At 42.0% G+C, this 22,208-nt stretch overlaps 1 protein-coding gene across 8 annotated transcripts in view; it reads left to right on the top strand.

The window, feature by feature from the left end:
- CSMD3 (CUB and Sushi multiple domains 3) overlaps nt 1-22,208 on the top strand; it is a 1,871,449-nt gene that overhangs the window by 1,626,950 nt on the left and 222,291 nt on the right. For all 8 annotated transcript variants that reach the window (XM_073590214.1, XM_073590213.1, XM_073590210.1 and 5 more), the window contains 2 exons: nt 5,519-5,599; nt 7,449-7,562. In XM_073590214.1, the coding sequence (XP_073446315.1) occupies nt 5,519-5,599; nt 7,449-7,562 (195 nt within the window). The remainder of the gene's footprint in view (nt 1-5,518; nt 5,600-7,448; nt 7,563-22,208) is intronic.

The raw sequence follows: 22,208 nt of genomic DNA, 5'->3' as shown, positions 1-22,208 counted from the left end.
ATATTTTTGCAAATCTAGCAAAATGCTGCCTTGCTTCCATTTTGATAGATTCAGAAGGGCCAAGAATGAGTAAAACAAGTAAAATGAATAGTCAACTTTACCTGGGGTTCACCTTGTCCATTCAGATCCGCATTTGGCATTAGAATCTAGTTTTCACTTACAAATTGTCGATCTTCTTGTAGTAAAAACTCCCTTTGAGTAATTGGCTACTCTAATACCCTCCAAGTCCCACGCTGTCATGAGATAATGGCCCAACACCAAAGTTCATTTTTGTTTTTTAAGGAATTCTTGACAATTTATAAAAAAAAAATCTAGCTTGTCTTGGTGCCTCATACATTTTAAATGAATGTGTAGACAATTTTTAGCAACCTGTCATCTGGATGGGAAATTTGTGTCTGCAGAAAACATATGTTCAATTTAAAAGGTTCACAATGTCCAAGAAATTATGCAGTTTGGATTCTATTCAAGTGGAGAAAATGCTTTCTGAAATCAATGTGAGCAGCGTCCAAATTTCAAATTAGGTTTTCAAAGATTATAGACGCCAACATATTTCTCAGTTCACTATGAATATAATCAGTCTGGTGATTTTTCATGACAAATTAATTTTTAGGGATCTATCACATTGTACATTGCAATACCAAGCTTGACATTGAAACTCTCCTCTAACCTTGTCATCTCATGGATAGTATTCTTGGTAGTTTTAATATCTTTACACATGCTTGAATTTCTACCGTAGAAAAAAAAGGAAACTGATCAAACCAAAAGTTTTCTATTTATTCAATAATGACATTTTATTATATTCATATCAGTCACTGTATCTATTTAGACTCAAAATCTAAACTCCAAGTGACCTATCTGAATGCTGTTTGGGGAAGAAACTAAAGCGCCAAGAATAGATCCATGTCTGCAATTATATTGCATACATATAAAATACAATATTTTACCTGTTTTTTTTCTTTATTGATTCAATATCTCTGTTGCCAAGTATCCTACTATGAATCTTGCAACAGTTTGATTTAGAAGGTATCATGTTTTTCATACATGACTTTTCTTACTTGGTTCCATAGGATTAGTGATAACATAGATCAGTTTGGGTTCAACCACTGGGACCACAATGATCAAGAGTGGCCCTCTAGAATGAACCAGCAGTGCACTTTCTTGACCATGGCTCCATTCACTCTCTATTGAACTGTCAAGCTCTGCAATTACCAATTTTCAGTGACCCTGTAGAGGCAGTCAAGCATTTACTCTGCTGAATCAGTCTAACAGAATTATAATGCCCCTTTCTGCCAATTCCATCAGATGAGGTCCTTGTGATCTATGAGTGATCACCTAACCCAATACATTGATAATTGCTAATTTCTCTTCATCAAACATCCCTTTTAGTAGAGATAAGCTTGTGCTACTCATGAAGGTACCAGACCTTGTATCTTGGAAGAATATAGTCTTTTCAGATAAAATGTAGACATTTGAATTCTGTAAAAATTAAAAGTTAATTCCCATCAATAGGACAGGAGATAACTTCCCGATCACCAAGGGTCTGACAGCATAAGCACCTCATCTTCATTCATTCTTACTAGTAGCATTGGTGGCAGGTAAGTGCAGTCACATTGAGAAAGGAGCAGAGGTGAGCATGGAAGTTACAGTGGTCAGAGCCCAAGCCATTGAGAACTTAGGGCCCCGTCACACATAGCAATCTCGCTAGCGAGATCGCTGTGTGTGACAGCCATCAGCGACCGCCCCCCCTGCCGGTATTGCTGATCACTGCAAGAAACCTCTGGACATTTTTTTCGGCGCTGATCTCCCGCTGGCCAGCACGCATCACTGCGGGAGACCAGCGATCAGCTGTACTACGATGTAAAAAATAATTAAAAAAATATATATATTGTTATTCTCACCTTCCAACATCCCGCGCTGCCATCCCGCCTCTCTCCATGCTCCCGGACCCAGTAATCCTTTTCAAGAATGACTGAGACTTTGTGATCCCGCGAGACAGTGACATCATTGCGGTCATTCTCGCAAAGGATTACTGGGACCGGGAGCATGTAGAGAGGTGGGATGGCTGCGCGGGGCATTGGAAGGTGAGAATAACAATATTTTTTATTTTAATTCTATTTTTTACATGGATCCATGGCATCAGCGCTAACGAGCACAGCGATTCCGGGCGCTCGGCATCGCTGTGCTGATCGCTGGTGAAGCTGTCTGTGTGACAGCTCACCAGCGATCACATAGCGACTTACCAGCGATCATGACACGTTGATATCGCTGTCGGGGTCACTGGTAAGTTGCTATGTGTGACTCCAGCTTTATACCCAATCCTATCGATCTAAATACCCTTTAAAGCATCACTTTAGTTTTTTTATACACTGTATATATCAGCACTGGAGTGGTGCTACAAATCTAAGTTCACTGACACCAGTCTTATACTTACCAGTAACCATCTTTAGCTCTTCCCTGCACTGCTAAGGTCTTGTGCTGCCATCTTGTGATTGCAATGTCTGACTGATCAGAAGTCATGGTCACAGGCTCTCAGTGTAAGTCTATGAGAGCTTCAATCTGGTCCTCATAGATTTACATTGAGTTATGACTTCTGGATTGCTCCAGCACACACTGGAATGAGCCAACAGGTCACGAACTGCTGCTCCAATAAAATATGAAAATTGCAGCATGTAAGAATAAGGCCAAGGGCAAGGAACATACATTAGTGACACCACTCCAGTGCTGAAGTAGAAAAAAAGCATATGCTTTTAGGGATTCTAAAGCCTACATTTTCTCAGGGGTGAGAAGTCTCTGGAAGGAAGGATATTGGAAGGAAATTCTTGTGCTGGCATGAATAACATGGATGGGGCTGGGTAATTTCAAGTGTTGGTATATATGCTTTGAGGGTTTCATTAATTAAAAGCAATGACACTGCAGGAAAGACGCCGACATGGGAGGTGAATATAAGCTATTTTATTTTATCGGGATCAAACATTTAGTTCAAGAATGAGTTGCCCAAGTAGTTGACAACCCCTTTAATGACAGATAATATCGACTTCAGGTCAGTTCTATTAACAAAATTTATTCATATAGATGATGGTCTTGATAAAAATATTTAGAGTAAAATTAAAGTGTCATAAAGTCGCCTTCAGGAGGTGGGAGGGAGAGACAAAGTCTAGCTTAGGATTTTTAAGGTATGTGCACATGGTGCAGATTCTGCTGCGGATCCGCAGCATTTCAGGCTCTGCGGGTCCACAGCAGATTTAGGTGCGTTGTACAGTACCATTGTTTTCAATGGTAAACTGGAAAACGCAGTGCACATGCTGCAGATTTTTCCACGCGGTTTTGCTGCGGTTTACAATCCGCAGCATGTCAATTCATTAGTGCAGAAACGCTGCAGTTTCACACCTCATCCATTATGAGGTGTAAAACCGCAGAGCAAAGCCGCAGATAAACCACAGGACTTTAGTCCTGCGGATTTATCTGCGGTTTTTACTGCAAAATCCGCAGAGCCAAAAAACTCTGTATGCACATACCCTAAAGATATCACAAGGCTAGCAGAGCATCGTCAAATCATTGTGCATTATATGGCCTATATACTTATAGAACATAATGACTAGTATTAGATAAGTAAAAAAAGAAAACAGGTGGCAGGAGAAAGGAAAGAGGCACCAAACCATTGGCTTTTGGTGAGACAGCAGCTGTGTTTAAAGAAAACTTCAGTTTATTGAGAACATAGATATATATAATTTACAGAGCCACTAGGTTTCAGAATAAATTGCAGCAATGTTGTGGGCTGTAGTCGTGACATCACCACTGCAGTTAATACAGAGCAGTTAATTGGGGCTGATATAACCCCAGACATGGGGAAAGTGAGTAGTATTTTATTTTGCTATTCTAGGACAGCACTGGCCATATAAACCCTTTTAATGTACAGTTTATGTGGGCAGGACTGTGGTAAAATAATGAAATCGCATAGCTCTAACACTCCATGGGTCCAATGTCTGCTCTTCTCTGTATTGACTGTAGTAATGATGTCACAACTACAGCACCCAGCATTGAGGTCATCAATCACAAGTTCACTTGGTCTTCTAGTGTAGGTGGCATGAGCCATTGAGCTCCGTGATTGCCTATAAAATTGAAGTGCACAGTAGTCATGAAGCCACTGCTGTAGACAATACACAGATACCAAAGAAGCAGGCAGATGGGAGGGTGAGGAGTCGGACTAGTTTATTGTATGATTTTTAACACAATGCTGACTGGCAGGAATCAAAAACATAAAAGTGACAAACTCCTTTCATGTTATTTGAAAGTTCATTCTATCAAAGGCTCGTACAGACACCGCACTTTCAGTCCTAGTGCGATCCGACAAAACCTCGGATGGCAGTCGGACCAATGTTATTCAATGAGGCCGTACACATGTCTGATTTTTTCTCACACCTTGTCTGTTAGAGGAAAAGATTGCTGTGAATATAAATATGGTCATGGAGCCCTAGCCTTAAGGTACTGTCACACTTAGCGATGTACCAGTGATCCCGACCAGCGATATGACGCGGTCAGGATCGCTGGTACATCGTTAAGTGGTCGCTAGTGAGCTGACACAGGCAGATCTCACCAGCGACATCGCAGGGGATGGGGGTCGCTACTTACCTGTCACACCAGGCGATCCTGCGTCCTCCCGCCCGGCTCCACGCTCGTCGCTCGTCTCTCCACAGGAAGCGCAGCAGGAAGCTGATGACGAGAATCAGTCCAGGACGTTCTCGCGCGATCAGCTATAACCAGCGGGGGAGCGGGTCGTAGGTAAGTATCACACACAGCGATATCGCTAGCAATATCGCTATAACGTCACAAGTTATAGCGATATTGCTAGCGATATCGCTTAGTGTGACAGTACCTTTAGTCACAATTATAAGGCTATGTGCCCATGCTAGCATTTTTAAACGCTCAGGAAAAGGATCCCCTTTCCCAGAAAATGCGCGCCTGTTTCCGCGTGTTTCTTGCGCGTTTTTTAACGCGTTTTTGACGCGTTTTTTGACACGCGATTTCTGGGAACATTGGGGATGGCACAAAAAGCCAAAAACACATGCTAATTAATTTAATGCATCTTTTAAGCATTTCTGCAGCGTCTGATCTGGCACAAACGCTGCGGAAACACTTAACAAAACGCATCGTGGGCACACAGCCTAAATGTGGTCTTACACTTTGGACTGAGGACAGTCAAGTCACTTGGCTAGGTGACCATCTAATTTGTATTTGGTGTTCTACAAACACTCATTCAACAGATCCCAAAGGTGACTAGAGATTTGGATCACAAGGTTTTTTTTGTTATATACAAGGCTAAAATTCTTCTTCAAAGCACTTTTATATCAACTATCTTATGTCTATTTTGAAAAGAAATGCCTCGTGGCCTTAGACCTTGTGGAATACTGCATAAGGATCACATATATTCTGTGTATTCTATATAAATAGACTGAACATCCTATGACAAAAATGTAACATTTCTGTACAATTAATTTGTCAAATATTTATGTTTTTACAGCTTATCAATTGCGAATTTGCCAGTCACCTCCTCCTGTTCTGAATTCAGAAATTCTGGCAGAAGATGATGAGTTTGAAATAGGTAACGAGATCATTTTTTCATAACATATAGGCTACAATCACACGCCCAAAGATTCTCTCTTCCAAGGGAATGGGATTGATTATGTTAATGACAATCTGATCAGAATTTGTGTCAGCATAGTGTGATTTAATTCTCTCAAATGACAGAAGCATAGCACACTGTCAGAAAAAGATGAAGAACCACATTTTGCCATCTTCTCCATTCTATGAGGGCGCAATCTCAGATGTCATGATTTCCATGCACCCATAAACATGAGTTGGTTGGGTGCCATTTAATTTAAGTGGGCAAATCGCAGTATACTGTCATTTTTGTCACTGGCAGATTCTGTTAGTGGAAAAAATCAGGCATCAATATTTCCCCGTTGAAAAACATTGGTTCGAGTGCTATTCGATAAAACATCAAATATCACTCATCCGATGTATAAGCCATGTGATCAAGACCTAACTGTAAATTTGATCTCCAGAACACCAACATGATATAAAAGAATTCAAATAGTACATGGCAATAGAGGAAAGCAGTCACTATGCTATTACACTACATAAAAATTGGGGTCCTATCTGGGGCTATTTTATGGCATATCTACACCAGGTCAAGAGTGGTCCCATCTGCTACACACTAAGCATCTTCCGCTTCTGAAACTTTTTTGGACTCAAGGCGAATAAAAGCATTGTTTGGTTATATCAAAACTATGATCTATTGTATCGCCTAGTACATTTTAGATTTTTTTTAAAATGTTGAGTTTTGGACATTTTGACAAAGATTTGGAGCTTAAAGTATAATTTGTAAATTTGTATTTTTTATCCAATCATTGGAAAATGTCCCTCACCATTTTTTTCAATCCAAACTTTACATCATTATAACTTGTATACATAGGTGACTGATGGCTTTTCTTTGAAGCTGTTACATTGGAAACATTTATGAGTAATATCAATGTACCATTCTGGCAGGTTTCTTCAATTTCATGATCTTTCAGTCATCATTATTAATGTATGTTCCATGTTTGTAGTACAATATTTACTGGTTATCTTATTTTACTGTTTCCAACGCTGTTCTGCTCCCACTCTGACATCTTGGGACCGCAGCTCTGACTGGCTGGAAATCACCACCCCACCATTACTTGCTCTCGATTCGAGTCTGAATGAGCCTTGTTCTAAGGCTCATAGACTGACATTGAGAAATAGCTTCTGGTTAAAAACTGGTGTGATCCAGTTGGTCACAACTGTGCTCATGTGGTCAAGAAGTGGACTCAGGCAGCTCTAGAAAAGGCAGAAAATGTCAACTGGTAAAATTTTTAACATAGATTAGGCTAGTTTCACACTAGCGTATGGCCGAGGTGCAGAGGGCTGCGGGCTTCCTCCGTGAAGCTCTGCCCCGGCCACACCCCCTCTGGTCAGCTCCACCTCTGTCAGCATGCGGCCTGCATACCCTATCTTTAGCATTAGGTACGCAGGCCGTGCCGATGTATGCAGATACCGCATGTGTCTTTTTGATGGTGCGGCGAGCGCACCAAAATGCAACTTGCTGCATTTGGCGCAGGTCGCCACACCGTCAAAAAGACGCATACAGAGGCATCTGCATTTATCGGCATGGCCTGCTTACCTAATGCTAAAGATAAGGTACGCAGACCGCATGCCGACAGAGGCGAGCTGACCGGAGGAGGTGCGGCAGGGGCAGAGCTTCATGGAGGAAGTCCACAGCCCTCCACACCTCGGCCATACACTAGTGTGAGACTAGCCTTACTGATACTTAACCGGTGGTCAAATGAAAAAAAAACTGGAGTTGAACTTGAAGTGTTATATTATTTTTTTGTTTGTTTTTTTTACATTTTTTTTATCTTCTTGCATCATAGGCGACATCATTCGCTATCAGTGTGTACCTGGTTTTACCTTAGTCGGCAATGAGATTCTTACCTGCAGGCTGGGCGAGCGGCTTCAGATGGATGGATCGCCACCTTCATGCCAAGGTTTCCACAATATTTTTTTGCACTTACTATAATTACTAGCATATAACCTTGCCCACATATGCAAGTCAGTGGTAAAATGCACATTCTGCTGTGACTCAGTAAATGAATATTCCACAATTAGGAATCGATTTAATAAATGAGTTAGTAAAATATTATTTGCTAAACACTGCACACAGGATAATAAAACAGATGTCTTTCCAGATAAGCATATGGTCCTGCAACTTGTTAACAAATGCCACCTTGAAATTCTAATAATTATTTTGACACGTCCAAGGAAAACTTGACAGTGAAGAGCAACATTTTTGCTTAATGGAATCATAACAAACCGCTGAGCACAAGGGAAATAGGATACATTAAGGAATAGCAGATAGGTAATTTTTATGATAATACTACTTTCTTTTCACAAGCTACATAAAGAGGAGAAAAAGAGCCGGTCTTGCACGTTCCCTATATTCCACTTCCACATTGAGTATCCCTATCATTGCATTCCCTGATTTTATTAGTCAAAGAAATCACTTCATCAGTCAACTTGGATCGCGCCACAAAATAGCTAAACATTCATGAGTTTTTTTTTCCATTCCCATCAACAGATCACAGATGGAAGAGTTGGGTTTGGATCTGAGATGTGATATCCTTCCTACTATCCACTTCCAGCAAGTAGTGGCACATAGGCAGACATGCACTGTGCCAACTGCTACCTACCGGTTAAGCACTATACCAGATTGCAGAGCACTCAGCCGATGAGACTTCACGTCTGTACAGAGTGACTCTAGGGCAGTGGCACATTGGCAGATCACTGTATACACCTGAAGTCATAGCGGCCGCCAAGCATTCGTGTGATTTAGGGAATCAGGGAGGAGGCAGATGGGCAGTATCGAGAGTATAACAACGCCTCTATGGGTGTGACTGGATAGACTGCATGGGCTGGACTGCTCAGCACTAAGTATACTAGTCAACCTAATTAGAATATGCAGCAACACAAGAATGCTGATTTTTTATTTGTGCTAGCAACTTTCCCTAATGACAAAGGTAGGTCTATAGTAAATAATGCTGTCAAGCTCTCTTCAAAAAATATTAGCAAACTTTCCTACCACTCGATCCTTTACTATAAACTTGCAAGAAAACTTTTACTGCTGTCCAAAAAAGCAGATTTTTGGTAGAAATGTCGAAGCCTGAAACTCAGCTTTTATTCATTTAAATGAGGTTGCATTTGCAGCAGATACAAGGAGTTCTGCTTCTGGATCCACCATTCAGATGAGTAGGTCATTCAAGGAAATCTCTGTAGCAAATCTGCCACATATTTTGTGTGTTGTTTCCTGCTGCCACAATTTTAGAGAATTGCTAAAATCTAAAATAGCATGAGAGAGAAACGAAATAAAAAACAAATATTGTTATAAATTATAATACGATATTACTTTAATGTCACTTTCCTAAATGTGATACATGGCTTTGCATGTGTTCTTTCATTGTGAGGTGCATGAATGATTTCTAATTATGTATTTTTCTAGCACAAAGTCTCGTAGCAGTGCCATTTATATTCTGCAGTCAATTAGCAGCGGATTAATATCGTCAAGTTATAAACACAAACTAATTACATTTTTTGGTTTATCTGATAATTTTATGAGATTTTTTTTTCACAAAAAAAAGTTTTTATATAAGTTTGAATGAAGGCCAAACTAACACAGAAATGACACACAGCTTGTGAGCTGCACAATCTTTCTCTAGATTATTTTTTACTTATTTAGCTAAAAATGCAATAAATCACTTAACAAATTAGCAAAAGGAGACCTCAATGGGAGCAATAAAGTGGTCTTCTCCGAACCCCTTTTTAGAGTATGGCTGAAGAAGACTAGGGTTAACCTAATGCTAACAAGTGAAAATTGAGGTGATACATAAACACTCAAAGTTCCCTTTTCACTAGTAGCTCTCTCAAGCTATTAATCATGGGGTCCTGAGTGGAGAATCCTCCAACTAACCTCACTGGCCTAAACCTCCAGTCTGAGGATTTGGCAGAACAAATAGTGAAGAGCAAATTGATTTTAAATGGAACCTGTCATCAGTTTTTGACACTCTGAACAAATGTCACCACCTTCATCTGCTCCTGAAATGCATTCCATTACTATATCTATCATTTTTTTTTTTTTCGTATATGTACCAACCTACTGTCAATGTAATGCCTTTATGCATCTGTATCTGTACTTGTTCCTGCCTTGCTGCTGTAATGCTCTGAATTTCCCCATGGTGGGACGATTAATGGATTATCTTATCTTATCTTATCTCCTGACTCCCCTTGCATACCTCCAAGAATAGCATTTGAATTGCTCCTGCTCTGTATCTAAATGAAGATGGTCCGGTTTGAAGGGCATCATCACTACAGCATCTATGCCACCTATCTGATCCTAATCACCATTCTCCAGCTATGATTGATGTGCATAACGCGCACAACATAATCTCGCGCAGGACTGGACATCCTCAACTAAATACAGCACAGGTGCAATTCATATAGTTTTTTTGGGGTCTACAGGAGGACTCAGTAGACAATATAAGACTCACAATCTGATGACAGGTTCACTTTAACCCCTTTCCGACATCAGGCGTACATTTACGCCAATGTCGGACTCCCTCCCTTTGATGTTGGCTCCGGCGGGAAGCCCACATCTTTCCCAGGACATGTCAGCTGTGGAATTGCAATCCTCCCGTGGCTATTAACCCATTAAATGCCGCTTTCAAACAATGACAGCGGCATTTAACAAGTGCTTCCGGCAATCTCGCCGGAAATCCACCCACCGGTCACCCACATAACGTGATCGCGGGTCACCAGTGGGTTGGCATGACAAACGGAGGACTCCTGCAGACCTCTATGGTTGTCAGTGCTGGCTTACTGTGAGCACCACCCAGTGGTTGGCGCTCATAGCAACTGAGAAATTCTGCTATATGGAGGTGATCTGATCATCACCTTTATGTAGCAGAGCTGATCGGGTTCCAAAAGTGAAATGAAAATGGTTGTAAAAATATAAAAAAAATATAAAAGTTCAAATCACCTCCCTTTTGCCTCATTCAAAATAAAGCAATAAAAAAATCAAACATACACATATTTGGTAGTGCTGCATTCAAAATCGCACGATCTATCAATAAGAAAAAGGATTAACCTGATCCCTAAACGGCGTAGTGAGAAAAAAAGTCAAAACACCAGAATTACATTTTTTGGACGCCGTGACATTGCATTACAATGCAATAACAGATGATCAAAAGTTTGCATCTGCATCAAAATGGTATCATTAAAAATGCCAGCTCAGCAATCAAAAAATAAACCCTCACGCAACCCGAGATCACGAAAAATGGAGCCGCTACGGGTATCGGAATATGAGGCTTTTGGTTAACAAAGTTTGGAATTTTTTTCACCACATGATAAAGAACCCAGACATGTTTAGTGTCTATGAACTTGTAAATGACCAGGAGAATTATAATGGCAGGTCAGTTTTAGCATTTAGTGAACCAAGCAAAATGAAAAACAAGTGTGGGATTGCACTTTTTTTGCAATTTCACTGCAATTGGAATTCTTTTCCCATTTTCTAGTACACGACGTGGGAAAACCAATGGTGTCGTTCAAAAGTACAACTCATCCCGCAAAAAAAAGTCCTCACACGGCCATATTGATGGAAATATAAAAAGGTTATGGGACAGAGAAGAGGGGGAGCAAAAAATGAAAAATCTCCGAGGGTTAAGATGTTAAACTAGTCAGACTAATGTTTAGAATTTCTTAAAATTTGTGCAAACAGTTGAATCTGATTTTTGGGCAATTCATTTTGCACAGATTTAACAAATTGTCACTCTTTTCAGGTATTATGAGGGCTGGGAAGGGGTTTGAAACAATAAACTTTTATACTCACTTCTGAACCTTCCCCACACGTGTCCCGCATCTCTCAACACCTTGCCTAGTCCGCCAATCAGCTCTGTTATGATTGAGTCACCATAGGAGGCAAAAACAGAAATGCTAGCTAAGTCCAGAAAACCAGAGAGGTTGGCAGCTATCGGATTGCAGACCCCTGAACCTATCAACACAACTAGCAGTAGCCGTGGGGGGTTCCTACGATGCCCTAGACCCCTCGATCACAGCCGGAGAATTAAATAGCCTAAAGACAGAAAGGGAAATCTAAACTGCCCCAGAGCAGACCCCAAAGCAAAAGGCAGCCCCCCACAAATAATGACGGTGAAGCAAGAAGAAAGAACACAACACAGACAGAAAGATAGACTGAGCAAAGACGGGGCCCAAGCTAACTAGATAGGAAAGGACAGGAAGGCTGCTGTCTGCAATCCATGAAAAACCCTATGAAAATAAGAGCCAACAGACTGACAGTGAAAAAGGTCCGGAAGACGCTAGGCTTCAAAAAGACTATGTCAGTACCCAGGAATATTCTGAAGACAGAGCAACAGGCAAAAGAAGAATCAGCTCACCCCAGCAGGGAATGGCAGAATCCAGAAAAGCAAGGCAAACAAAAACAAAACACAAATGCAAAAAGGCAAAGCAGAAAACTTAGCTTTAAAGGAGCAGGAATCAGACTGGTTTCCTAGAAGTCCACAGAGAAATCACCCGCAGGGCAGAAGGGCGTCGGCAGCCTTATGTCCAGTCCGTGACTCCACTCAGCCAGTCATCATTATTAGACTCAGGTGCCTGATAATCAGGCTCATTACCTTCCTTTACCAGAATAGGGAGTTCACCAGACCTCAGTGACGAAGGGGAAAATGAACTCACAACAGTACCTCCCCCTTGAGGAGGGGTCACCGAACCCTCAACCACGCCACCAGGGCGATCAGGGTGAGCCCGATGAAAGGCACGCACCAATCTTTTGGCATGAATATCAGAGGCAGCGACCCAGGAATTATCCTTCTGACCATAACCCTTCCACTTAACCAAATACTGGAGTCTCCGTCTAGCCAGACGGGAATCCAGTATTTTCTCTACCTCATATTCCATGTTACCTTCAACCAATACAGGGTCCAGAGGTGCCACCCCAGGAACAACTGGTTCAACAAACCTCTTCAACAAGGACTTATGGAACACATTATGGATTTTAAATGTGACAGGGAGAGCCAAACGAAAAGAGACCGGATTAATAATCTCCAAAATCTTGTAAGGTCCAATAAATCTAGGCTTAAACTTAGGAGAAGCCACCTTCATAGCAATGTTTTTTGATGATAACCACCCCATATCACCAATCTTAAACTGGGGACCAATGGTCCTATGTCGATTGGAAAACCGCTGGGCCTTTTCCTGGGAGAGAGATAACTTATCCACCACTTGGTCCCAGATTTGGTGCATTCTCTCCACCACAGTGTCAACACCTGGGCAGGCAGAAGGCTCCACCTGCCTTGAAGAAAATCGAGGATGAAACCTAAAGTTACAAAAAAAAGGTGACATCAAAGTGGCAGAACTACCTCTATTATTTAAAGCAAATTCGGCCAAGGGCCAAAATGAAACCCAATCATCGTGATCAGTGGAAATAAAACATCTCAAATACGACTCCAAGGTCTGGTTTGTTCTCTCTGTCTGCCCATTGGTCTGGGGGTGAAAAGCAGAGGAGAAGGACAACTGAATTCCCAGCTTGGAACAGAAAGTCCTCCAAAATCTAGACACAAACTGAACTCCTCTGTCAGATACAATGTTCTCAGGAATCCCGTGCAAGCGAACCACCTGTTGCAAAAACAGGGGCACCAACTCAGAGGAAGATGGCAACTTAGGGAGTGGTACAAGATGAACCATCTTAGAGAACCTATCACAAATCACCCAAATAACAGTCATTCTCTGAGAGACAGGCATATCAGAGATGAAATCCATTGAAATATGGGTCCATGGCCTCCTGGGGACCGGCAAAGGCATCAACAACCCACTAGAGCGAGAACAAGGTTTAGACTGGGAGCAAGTTCCACAGGACTGCACAAAATTCCTGACATCATGAGACAAGGTGGGCCACCAAAAAGAGTGACTCACCAGATCTCTAGTACCAAAAATACCTGGATGACCAGCCAATGCAGTGCAATGAACTTCAGACATCACTCTCTTCTTCCACTGGTCAGGAACATACAACTTTCCACTGGGACAACGCTCAGGTTTGTCCTCCTGGAACTCTTGCAGAGCAAGTCTCAAATCAGGCGAGATGGCAGAAAGAACTACCCCTTCGCCTAAGATGGTAGCAGGCTTGGTCACCACAGGAGAATCAGCAAAGAAGCTCCTAGAGAGGGCGTCTGCCTTGACATTCTTAGTTCCAGGAAGAAAAGAGACCACAAAATCAAAACGTGTAAAAAACAAGGCCCACCTAGCCTGTCTAGGGTTCAAGCATTTGGCCGACTCCAGGTAAATCAAATTCTTGTGGTCAGTGAGGACCACAACTTGATGTTTAGCTCCCTCCAACCAATGTCTCCACTCCTCAAATGCCCATTTCATGGCCAACAGTTCCCGATTCCCCACATCATAGTTACGTTCAGATGGAGAGAACTTTCGGGAAAAGAAAGCACAGGGATTCATTTTAGATGTTACAGGATCCTTTTGGGACAAAACAGCTCCTGCACCAATCTCAGAAGCATCCACCTCTACCTGGAGCGGGAGTGAGACATCAGGTTGCCGCAAAACCGGGGAGGAGGTAAATCTTCGCTTCAGCTCCTGAAAGGAAGCAACAGCCTCCGGAGACCAATTCAACACATCAGCACCCTTCTTAGTCAGATCAGTCAATGGCTTGGCAATACTAGAAAATTTTGCTATAAATTTCCGATAAAAATTAGCAAAACCCAAAAACTTCTGGAGGGCCTTCAAAGAAGTGGGCTGAACCCAATCATAAATGGCCTGTACCTTGGCCGGGTCCATTTCAATAGTTAATGGAGACAAAATAAATCCCAAAAATGAAATCCTCTGTACTCCAAAAAGGCATTTCGATCCTTTGACATACAGGGAATTCTCCCTCAAGATCCGGAACACAGTCCGAACATGTTCCACATGAGAATCCCAATCCTTGGAGAAGATCAAAATATCATCCAGATAGATAATCAAAAATGTATCCACAAAGTCCCGGAAAATATCGTTCATGAAGCACTGGAAGACAGAAGGGGCATTAGTGAGCCCAAAAGGCATCACCAGGTACTCAAAATGTCCCTCCGGAGTATTAAACGCCGTCTTCCATTCATCCCCCTGCTTAATGCGGATAAGATTATACGCCCCCCTGAGGTCAAGCTTGGTAAACCAGCAAGCACCTCTAACTCTGGAGAATAGATCCAAAATCAGGGGTAACGGATACTGATGTTTAATAGTAATTTTGTTGAGGGCACGATAATCAATACAAGGCCTTAAAGAACCATCCTTTTTGGCCACAAAAAAAAACCGGGCACCTAAGGGTGAAGAGGATGGTCTAATATGACCCTTCTCCAACGCCTCCTTAATATAGGACTGTATAGCCTCGTGCTCGGGTACAGATAAATTGAAGAACCGACCCTTGGGAAATTTACACCCCGGGCTCAGTTCAATTGCACAGTCATAACTCCTATGAGGAGGCAAGGACGCAGACTCATTCTCACTAAATACATCATAAAAGTCCACCAAATAGTCAGGAACATCATGCGACTGAGGAGAGGTGGAAAAAACAGGAGCCTCACTACAGGCACACCGACAACCCCAACTCATCACAGACACAGATTTCCAATCCAAGACTGGATTATGAATTTGCAACCAGGGAAACCCCAGAACAACGGCATCATGCAGACCATGTAACACCAAAAATCTGCAATTTTCTTGATTGTCTGGGGCGACCCGCATGACCACCTGGGTCCAAAACTGAGGTTTATTTTTCGCCAAAGGAGTAGCATCAATCCCCCTCAAAGGGATAGGCGTCTGCAGAGGTGTCATAGGAAATCCACAACGTTTAGCAAAATCCAAGTCCATTAGGTTTAGTGCTGCTCCCGAATCCACAAAAGCCTTGGCGGAAAATGTGGACAGGGAGCAGATCAGAGTAATTGCCAGAAGAAACTTAGGTTGAACACCACCAACAGAAAATGTGTGTGCAAAGCGTTTCTCTCGTTTAGGACAAACAGAAATAATATGCGAGGCATCTCCACAGAAAAAACACAGCTTATTACGCCTTCTGAACTCCTGACGTTGCGCCTTAGACAAAACTCTATCACATTGCATAGGTTCAGACGTCTGTTCTACCAGTGGCAACACCTCTCGTGCAATCCTGTGTTCACGTAAACGCCGATCAACCTGAATGGCTAATGACATAGAATCGTCCAGACCAGAGGGAACAGGAAATCCCACCATAGTATCTTTTACGGCTTCTGACAAACCCTTCCGAAAGAGAGCAGCCAAGGCATTATCATTCCAGGTAGTAAGGACCGCCCACTTTCGGAACTTTTGACAGTACAACTCTGCAGAATCTCGACCCTGGTTCAATGCCAACAGGGTCTTTTCAGCCTGATCAATAGCATTAGGTTCGTCATACAACAACCCCAAGGCTTGAAAGAATGCGTTCACATTAGTCAGAATAGGATCATCTGGTTTCAAAGAAAACTCCCAATCCTGGGGATCGCCACGCAGCAAAGAGATGACAATTTTAACCCGCTGCGTGGAGCTCCCTGACGAGTTAGGCTTCAAGGCAAAAAATAATTTACAATTATTTTTGAAACTCAAAAATTTAGATCGATCCCCAAAAAATACATCAGGTGTAGGGATCTTTGGTTCAACAGCATGCGAACGAGCAAGGTAGGCTGAAATTCCCGCACTTCCGCAGCGAGCTGCTCCACACGATCAGACAATTGCTTTATCTCCATTGAGAGAAAAAAAATTCCCCCTACGGCCTCAGAGATATAGAGGAAAGAATATACACACTTTTTTTTTTTTTTTTAAACACAATTCTTTCCTGCTATTGAGTACCCTAGGATCTGCGGTATGGCGGGTGATTCTGTTATGATTGAGTCACCGTAGGAGGCAAAAACAGAAATGCTAGCTAAGTCCAGAAAACCAGAGAGGTTGGCAGCTATCGGATTGCAGACCCCTGAACCTATCAACACAACTAGCAGTAGCCGTGGGGGGTTCCTACGATGCCCTAGACCCCTCGATCACAGCCGGAGAATTAAATAGCCTAAAGACAGAAAGGGAAATCTAAACTGCCCCTGAGCAGACCCCAAAGCAAAAGGCAGCCCCCCACAAATAATGACGGTGAAGCAAGAAGAAAGAACACAACACAGACAGAAAGATAGACTGAGCAAAGACGGGGCCCAAGCTAACTAAATAGGAAAGGACAGGAAGGCTGCTGTCTGCAATCTGTGAAAAACCCTATGAAAATAAGAGCCAACAGACTGACAGTGAAAAAGGCCTTGAAGACGCTAGGCTTCAAAAAGACTATGTCAGTACTCAGGAATATTCTGAAGACAGAGCAACAGGCAAAAGAAGAATCAGCTCACCCCAGCAGGGAATGGCAGAATCCAGAAAAGCAAGGCAAACAAAAACAAAACACAAATGCAAAAAGGCAAAGCAGAAAACTTAGCTTTAGAGGAGCAGGAATCAGACTGGTTTCCTAGAAGTCCACAGAGAAATCACCCACAGGGCAGAAGGGCGTTGGCAGCCTTATATCCAGTCCGTGACTCCACTCAGGCAGTCATCATTATTAGACTCAGGTGCCTGATAATCAGGCTCATTACCTTCCTTTACCAGAATAGGGAGTTCACCAGACCTCAGTGACGAAGGGGAAAATGAACTCACAACACAGCTCCTCTTCTTTTATCTCATTGATATGCGTCAAGCTTATGTGCCAGAGAAGGGCCTATTCTGCAATAGAATCTCCTGTCGGAAAATTTGTAGAGATTAAAAACAAAAAAGAAAAGTAGCCGAGAAGGAGACCATTAGGGGAGCAAGGAGTTATTGTGATGGTGGCATAGATATTGGGAGGGCTCAAGACAGGTGAATAGAGCAGTTTATTATTATTTTAACTCTTCCCAATAAATTTAATTTTCACAGTATTTATTCTATGTGAATCAAATTAATTCAACTCCCCTTAATATGAGCGAATCTGTCCAAATCAAATTTGTCGAGATTCACTCTGCTCTAGAAACAGTCAAAAATTACAATCCATCTGCAGCAGGCACCTCCGTAATCCCACAATGTTATTAGCCAATTCGTATCAGGTCTACAACAAGAAAAGTCCTAGACCCCTTCAAGACAAGGACATGTGATAGGTAAAGCAATCTTAGTGTATAGTGTATAATAATTAAAACTCCTTAAAAGTTTTTGTCTGTGAAACTCGTCAAGATGCAGAATATCTCTGTATTCCATAATTTATAACATCATTAAACTTTACTGTTTCTGAAGCTTGGAGGAAATATGTCAACCATAAGCTAGTTTTCATTTCTTATATTGGTTTGTAACCACTTCAGGCAAGAGGTATAAAAGTTTCATATATCACATAAGAAATATGACAAACTTGTTTCTAGCTCACTGACCTGTAACTGTATATTTTATATCATAACTAAATTTTGGACAGGTGATTTATAGCATTTTCATTTCCTAAAATTTTCCAACATAGGTGTAATTGCCTGTATTAGTGTAAGTCTGCCTAACAAAACATACATATATAATAGACCGTGGCACTACTGCGATGGTGCACAAGTAGGTTCCCAAACCAATATAGATAAAATAAAATAAAACTTTGCACTCAACTTTATATCCTGATTTGTCCTCTGCCCTTTTGCTGTACTCCAATACCTGTCCCCTCCCGTTACTCTGTTAGTCTAAAGGCCCTTTTACATTTAGCGATGCACCAGCGATCTGACCAGCGATTCGACTCGGTCAGGATCGCTGGTGCATTGCTAAATGATCGCTAGTGAGCTGTCACACAGGCAGACCTCACAGCGATGCAGCAGCGACTCAGCGCACGATACTCTCCTTTCACACACACAGCGATCCTGGCATCCTCCCGCCCGCCTCCACGCGTCGCTCGTCGTCACAGCAGGAAGCCCCAGCAGGAAGCTGACGACGAGAAATGGAGCCGTACAATCTCGCGCGATCAGCGAAGGACAGCGGGGGAGCCGGTCGGAGGAAAGTATCACACATAGCGATATCGCTAACGATATCGCTATAACGTCACAAAATCAGTGACGTTACAGCAATATCGCTAGCGATATCCCTATGTGTAAAACCCCCTTTAGTGTCTGCTCCCTGTGCTATGACCCTTTGGTATTTGACCCGGTTTGTTCTCTAACCTGTCTGACTGTTCCTGCTCCTGTTCCCGACCGGCTTTAACTTCTCTGGCTTGCTTCTGACCACGTGTATTGCTGCTTCCTCTGGTTCTGAGTTCCCTGTCTGTTACTGACCTGGCTTGTCTGACTACTCTTCCACCACCTAGTGGCTGCTGTGCTGCTGCACCTCGGTGCTTCGCTGTGAGTGCATCCTTTTCCCCTCACCAGCACCCCTGGCGGAGGTTGCGCGTAACCGCACTGCAGCAGCCTAACAGAAATACATTTATCAATATTAATACATAATTTATTTATTACAAAAAATATATAGAATGAATTTTAGAATAGAAAGGTGTTAGAAAGAAAAATGGAACATGTTCAAAAGCAATGCATTTCGTAGCAGTGCAATATAACTGTCCTAAAAGGTTCAGAAAAGAATGGAAAGTTGGACATTCATTGCTGCTTGATCCTGAATGCTATCATTGTAATAGATGTATTCCTAGTCTAAACCCCTATAATAAAGTGCCTGTTGTAAGGTGCATAAATCATCATAAGACAAAAACCATGGGTGAAAAGACTGAGAGTAAGGTCACTGTTACCTGTCAGAATGAACCACTGTGCATACGATGGCATCCCTCTGTCCTGAAGCATGTTTCACTCCTCTTCTGAAGGCGAACCAGATAATTGTATCAAACTATCAGGACAAGTATTTGTGCTGCTGACATATTTCACTCAAAAAATATTGACTGCACGGGTTACAATTGTAGCAGATTATCAGCAGTGAGAAGTATTACATTTGCATGATTTTTTTAATCTTTTGATGGAAATAAAAGGACACTAATTTTCGAATATCTGACTAATGTTAATCTATGGGCACATTCGACTCACATACAGTATTCTGAGAATTTGCTAACATACAGAGGGGAAGATAAGTATTTGAAACACTGCCGAATTTGCAAGTTTCCCCACCTACAAAGCTTGGAGAGGTCTGTAATTTTTATCGTAGGTACACTTCAACTGTGAGAGACAGAATCTAAAAATAAAAAACAGAATATCACATTGTATGATTTTTAAATAACAGCATTACATTTTATTGCATGAAATAAGTACTTGATCACCTACTAGCCAGCAAGAATTCTGGCTCTCACTGACCTGTTAGTTTTTCTTTAAGTAGCCCTCCTACTCTGCAATCATTACCTGCATTAATTGTACCTGCTTGAAATAATTTCCTGTATAAAAAACACCTGTCCATACACTCAAATTGCTTCAACCTCTCCACCATGGCCAAAATCAAAGAGCTGTCTAAGGACACCAGGAACAAAATTTTAGACCTGCAAAAGTCTGGGATGAGTTACAGGACAATAGGCAAGCAGCTTGGTGAGAAGGCAACAACTTTAGGCACAATTATTAGAAAATGTAAGAAACACAAGATGACTGTCAATCTCCCTTGATCTGCAACTACATGCAATGTGGGGTCAGGATGATACTGAGAAAGGTCAGGAATCAACCCTGATATACACAGGAGGACCTGGTCTTTGGGATTATATCCTCAAACACCACTACCATTAGTAACACACTACATCATCATGGATTAAAATCCTGCAGGGCAAGCATGGTCAATTTGCTCACACCAGCACATGTCCAGGCCAGTTTGAATTTCTCTATTGACCATCTGGATGATACAGAGGTGGTATGGTAGAAGATCATGTGGTCAGATGAGACCAAAATGCAACTTTTTCATGTCAACTCCACTCCCCGTGTTTGGAGAAGGAAGAAGGATGAATACAACCCCAACAACACAGTTCCAACCATGAAGCGTGGTGAGGGAAACAGCATACTTTGGCAGTGCTTTTTAGCAACAGGGACAAGACAACTGAATCACATTGATGGGAGGATGGATGGGGTAATGTATCATGAGATTTTAGCCAACAGCCTCCTTTGCTCAGGAGGAGCATTGATGATGAATCAGGCCTGGGTCTTCCAGCATGACAGTGTCCTGAAACTCACAGCCAGTGCAGCTTATGAGTGGCTCTTTAAGAAGCATTTCAAAGTCCTAAAATGGCCTAGCTAGCCTCCAGAACTGAACCCAATTGGAGGGTGCTGAAGTTCAATGTTGACTAGCGACAGCCCTAAAAAAGGAAAGACCTGGAGAAGATCTGTATGGAGGAGTGGGCTAAAATCCCTGCTGCAGTTCATACAAACTTGGTCAAGAACTACAGGAAACTTTTCAGCAATTTGTTATGCTCAGTTGCTCTTTTTGAGTAACGAGTATAATGGGAGTCAATGGGAAATCCAAGCACTTTTGCAGCAGAGGGGCTCATGCACATTCTGTTCAAATTGTCATGTAATTGTACTCCTAGACTCATAAAGGCTTTGTACTAAGTACAAGGCCTGCCAAAAATTACATTGCATAGTTACCCTATGAGTAACGCCCGCTTAGTAATCTCCATAAACAGTAGCACTAAGTAAAAAGACCCTTATTTCCTGAACCATATGGTGGATTTTAAAATAGCGCAAAGAGAGCAGCGAGAATAGAATATGGGCAAAATCTGGATACTTATGCTGACAGGTCCTCTTTAAAGGGTTTATCGCATGCTCATTATTGATTATTATTGCAGAGTGCTGGCAAAAGTAAGCAACATTGCATTTTACTTCTAATTAAAATTCCTCTCCAATCTTAAAGGGGTGATCCACTACTCGAACAATTCCTTCTGAATCACTGTTTCCCCCTTGTGAGATCATAACACTATAGTCACCTTCTGCAAGGAGTTTGTATGTTCTCCCTGTGCTTGTGTGGGTTTCCTCCGGGGTCTCAAGTTTCCTCCCACACCCCAAAGACATAGTGATAGAAAATCTAGATTGTGAGCCCCAGTGAGGACAGTGATGATAATGTATGTAACACACTGCCTAATATGATAGCGCTATATAAGCAAAGCATAATAATAAATAAATAAGCCTCTGTTGCCATTCCAGTGGTGTCAGCACTGCCTATCTCGGGGACCATGTGGCATCATGTCACATGATTCTTATGGCCAATCAGCATTGGATTCATTCTCCCTACCTTTGGACTTATCACATACATCTGGAGGAAGTGAGAGAGTAGCAGATCTCACTTCCTCTTGGATATATATCATATGTCCAAAGTCGGGGAGAGTGAAGTTGATTATCTTCAGGGATTGTGTGACACAACAAAGTCGAGAGAGCAAATGCCGACACCACTGGAATGATACCGGAGATGAGTATAAAGCTATTATTTTACAGGAAGTATTGGACAAACCCTTTAAGAAGAGAGAGATTATTAGTTCTATAGTGTACAGCTCATTGCCTAACTTCACTGCCATTTAAAAATGGCTGGATCTCAAGCTGGATGTTCAGCTTCAGTGTCCCACATCTACTCCTACATTCCAGCAGCACAGCTGCCTCTTTCACCAACAT

The sequence above is a fragment of the Dendrobates tinctorius genome, unplaced genomic scaffold (assembly GCF_039654945.1).
Source record: "Dendrobates tinctorius isolate UK_male_01 unplaced genomic scaffold, ASM3965494v1 ptg000116l, whole genome shotgun sequence".
NCBI classification, from domain to species: Eukaryota; Metazoa; Chordata; class Amphibia; order Anura; family Dendrobatidae; genus Dendrobates; species Dendrobates tinctorius.
Note: the sequence above shows the minus strand (reverse complement) of the source record. Positions and strands in the feature narration are given on the sequence as shown.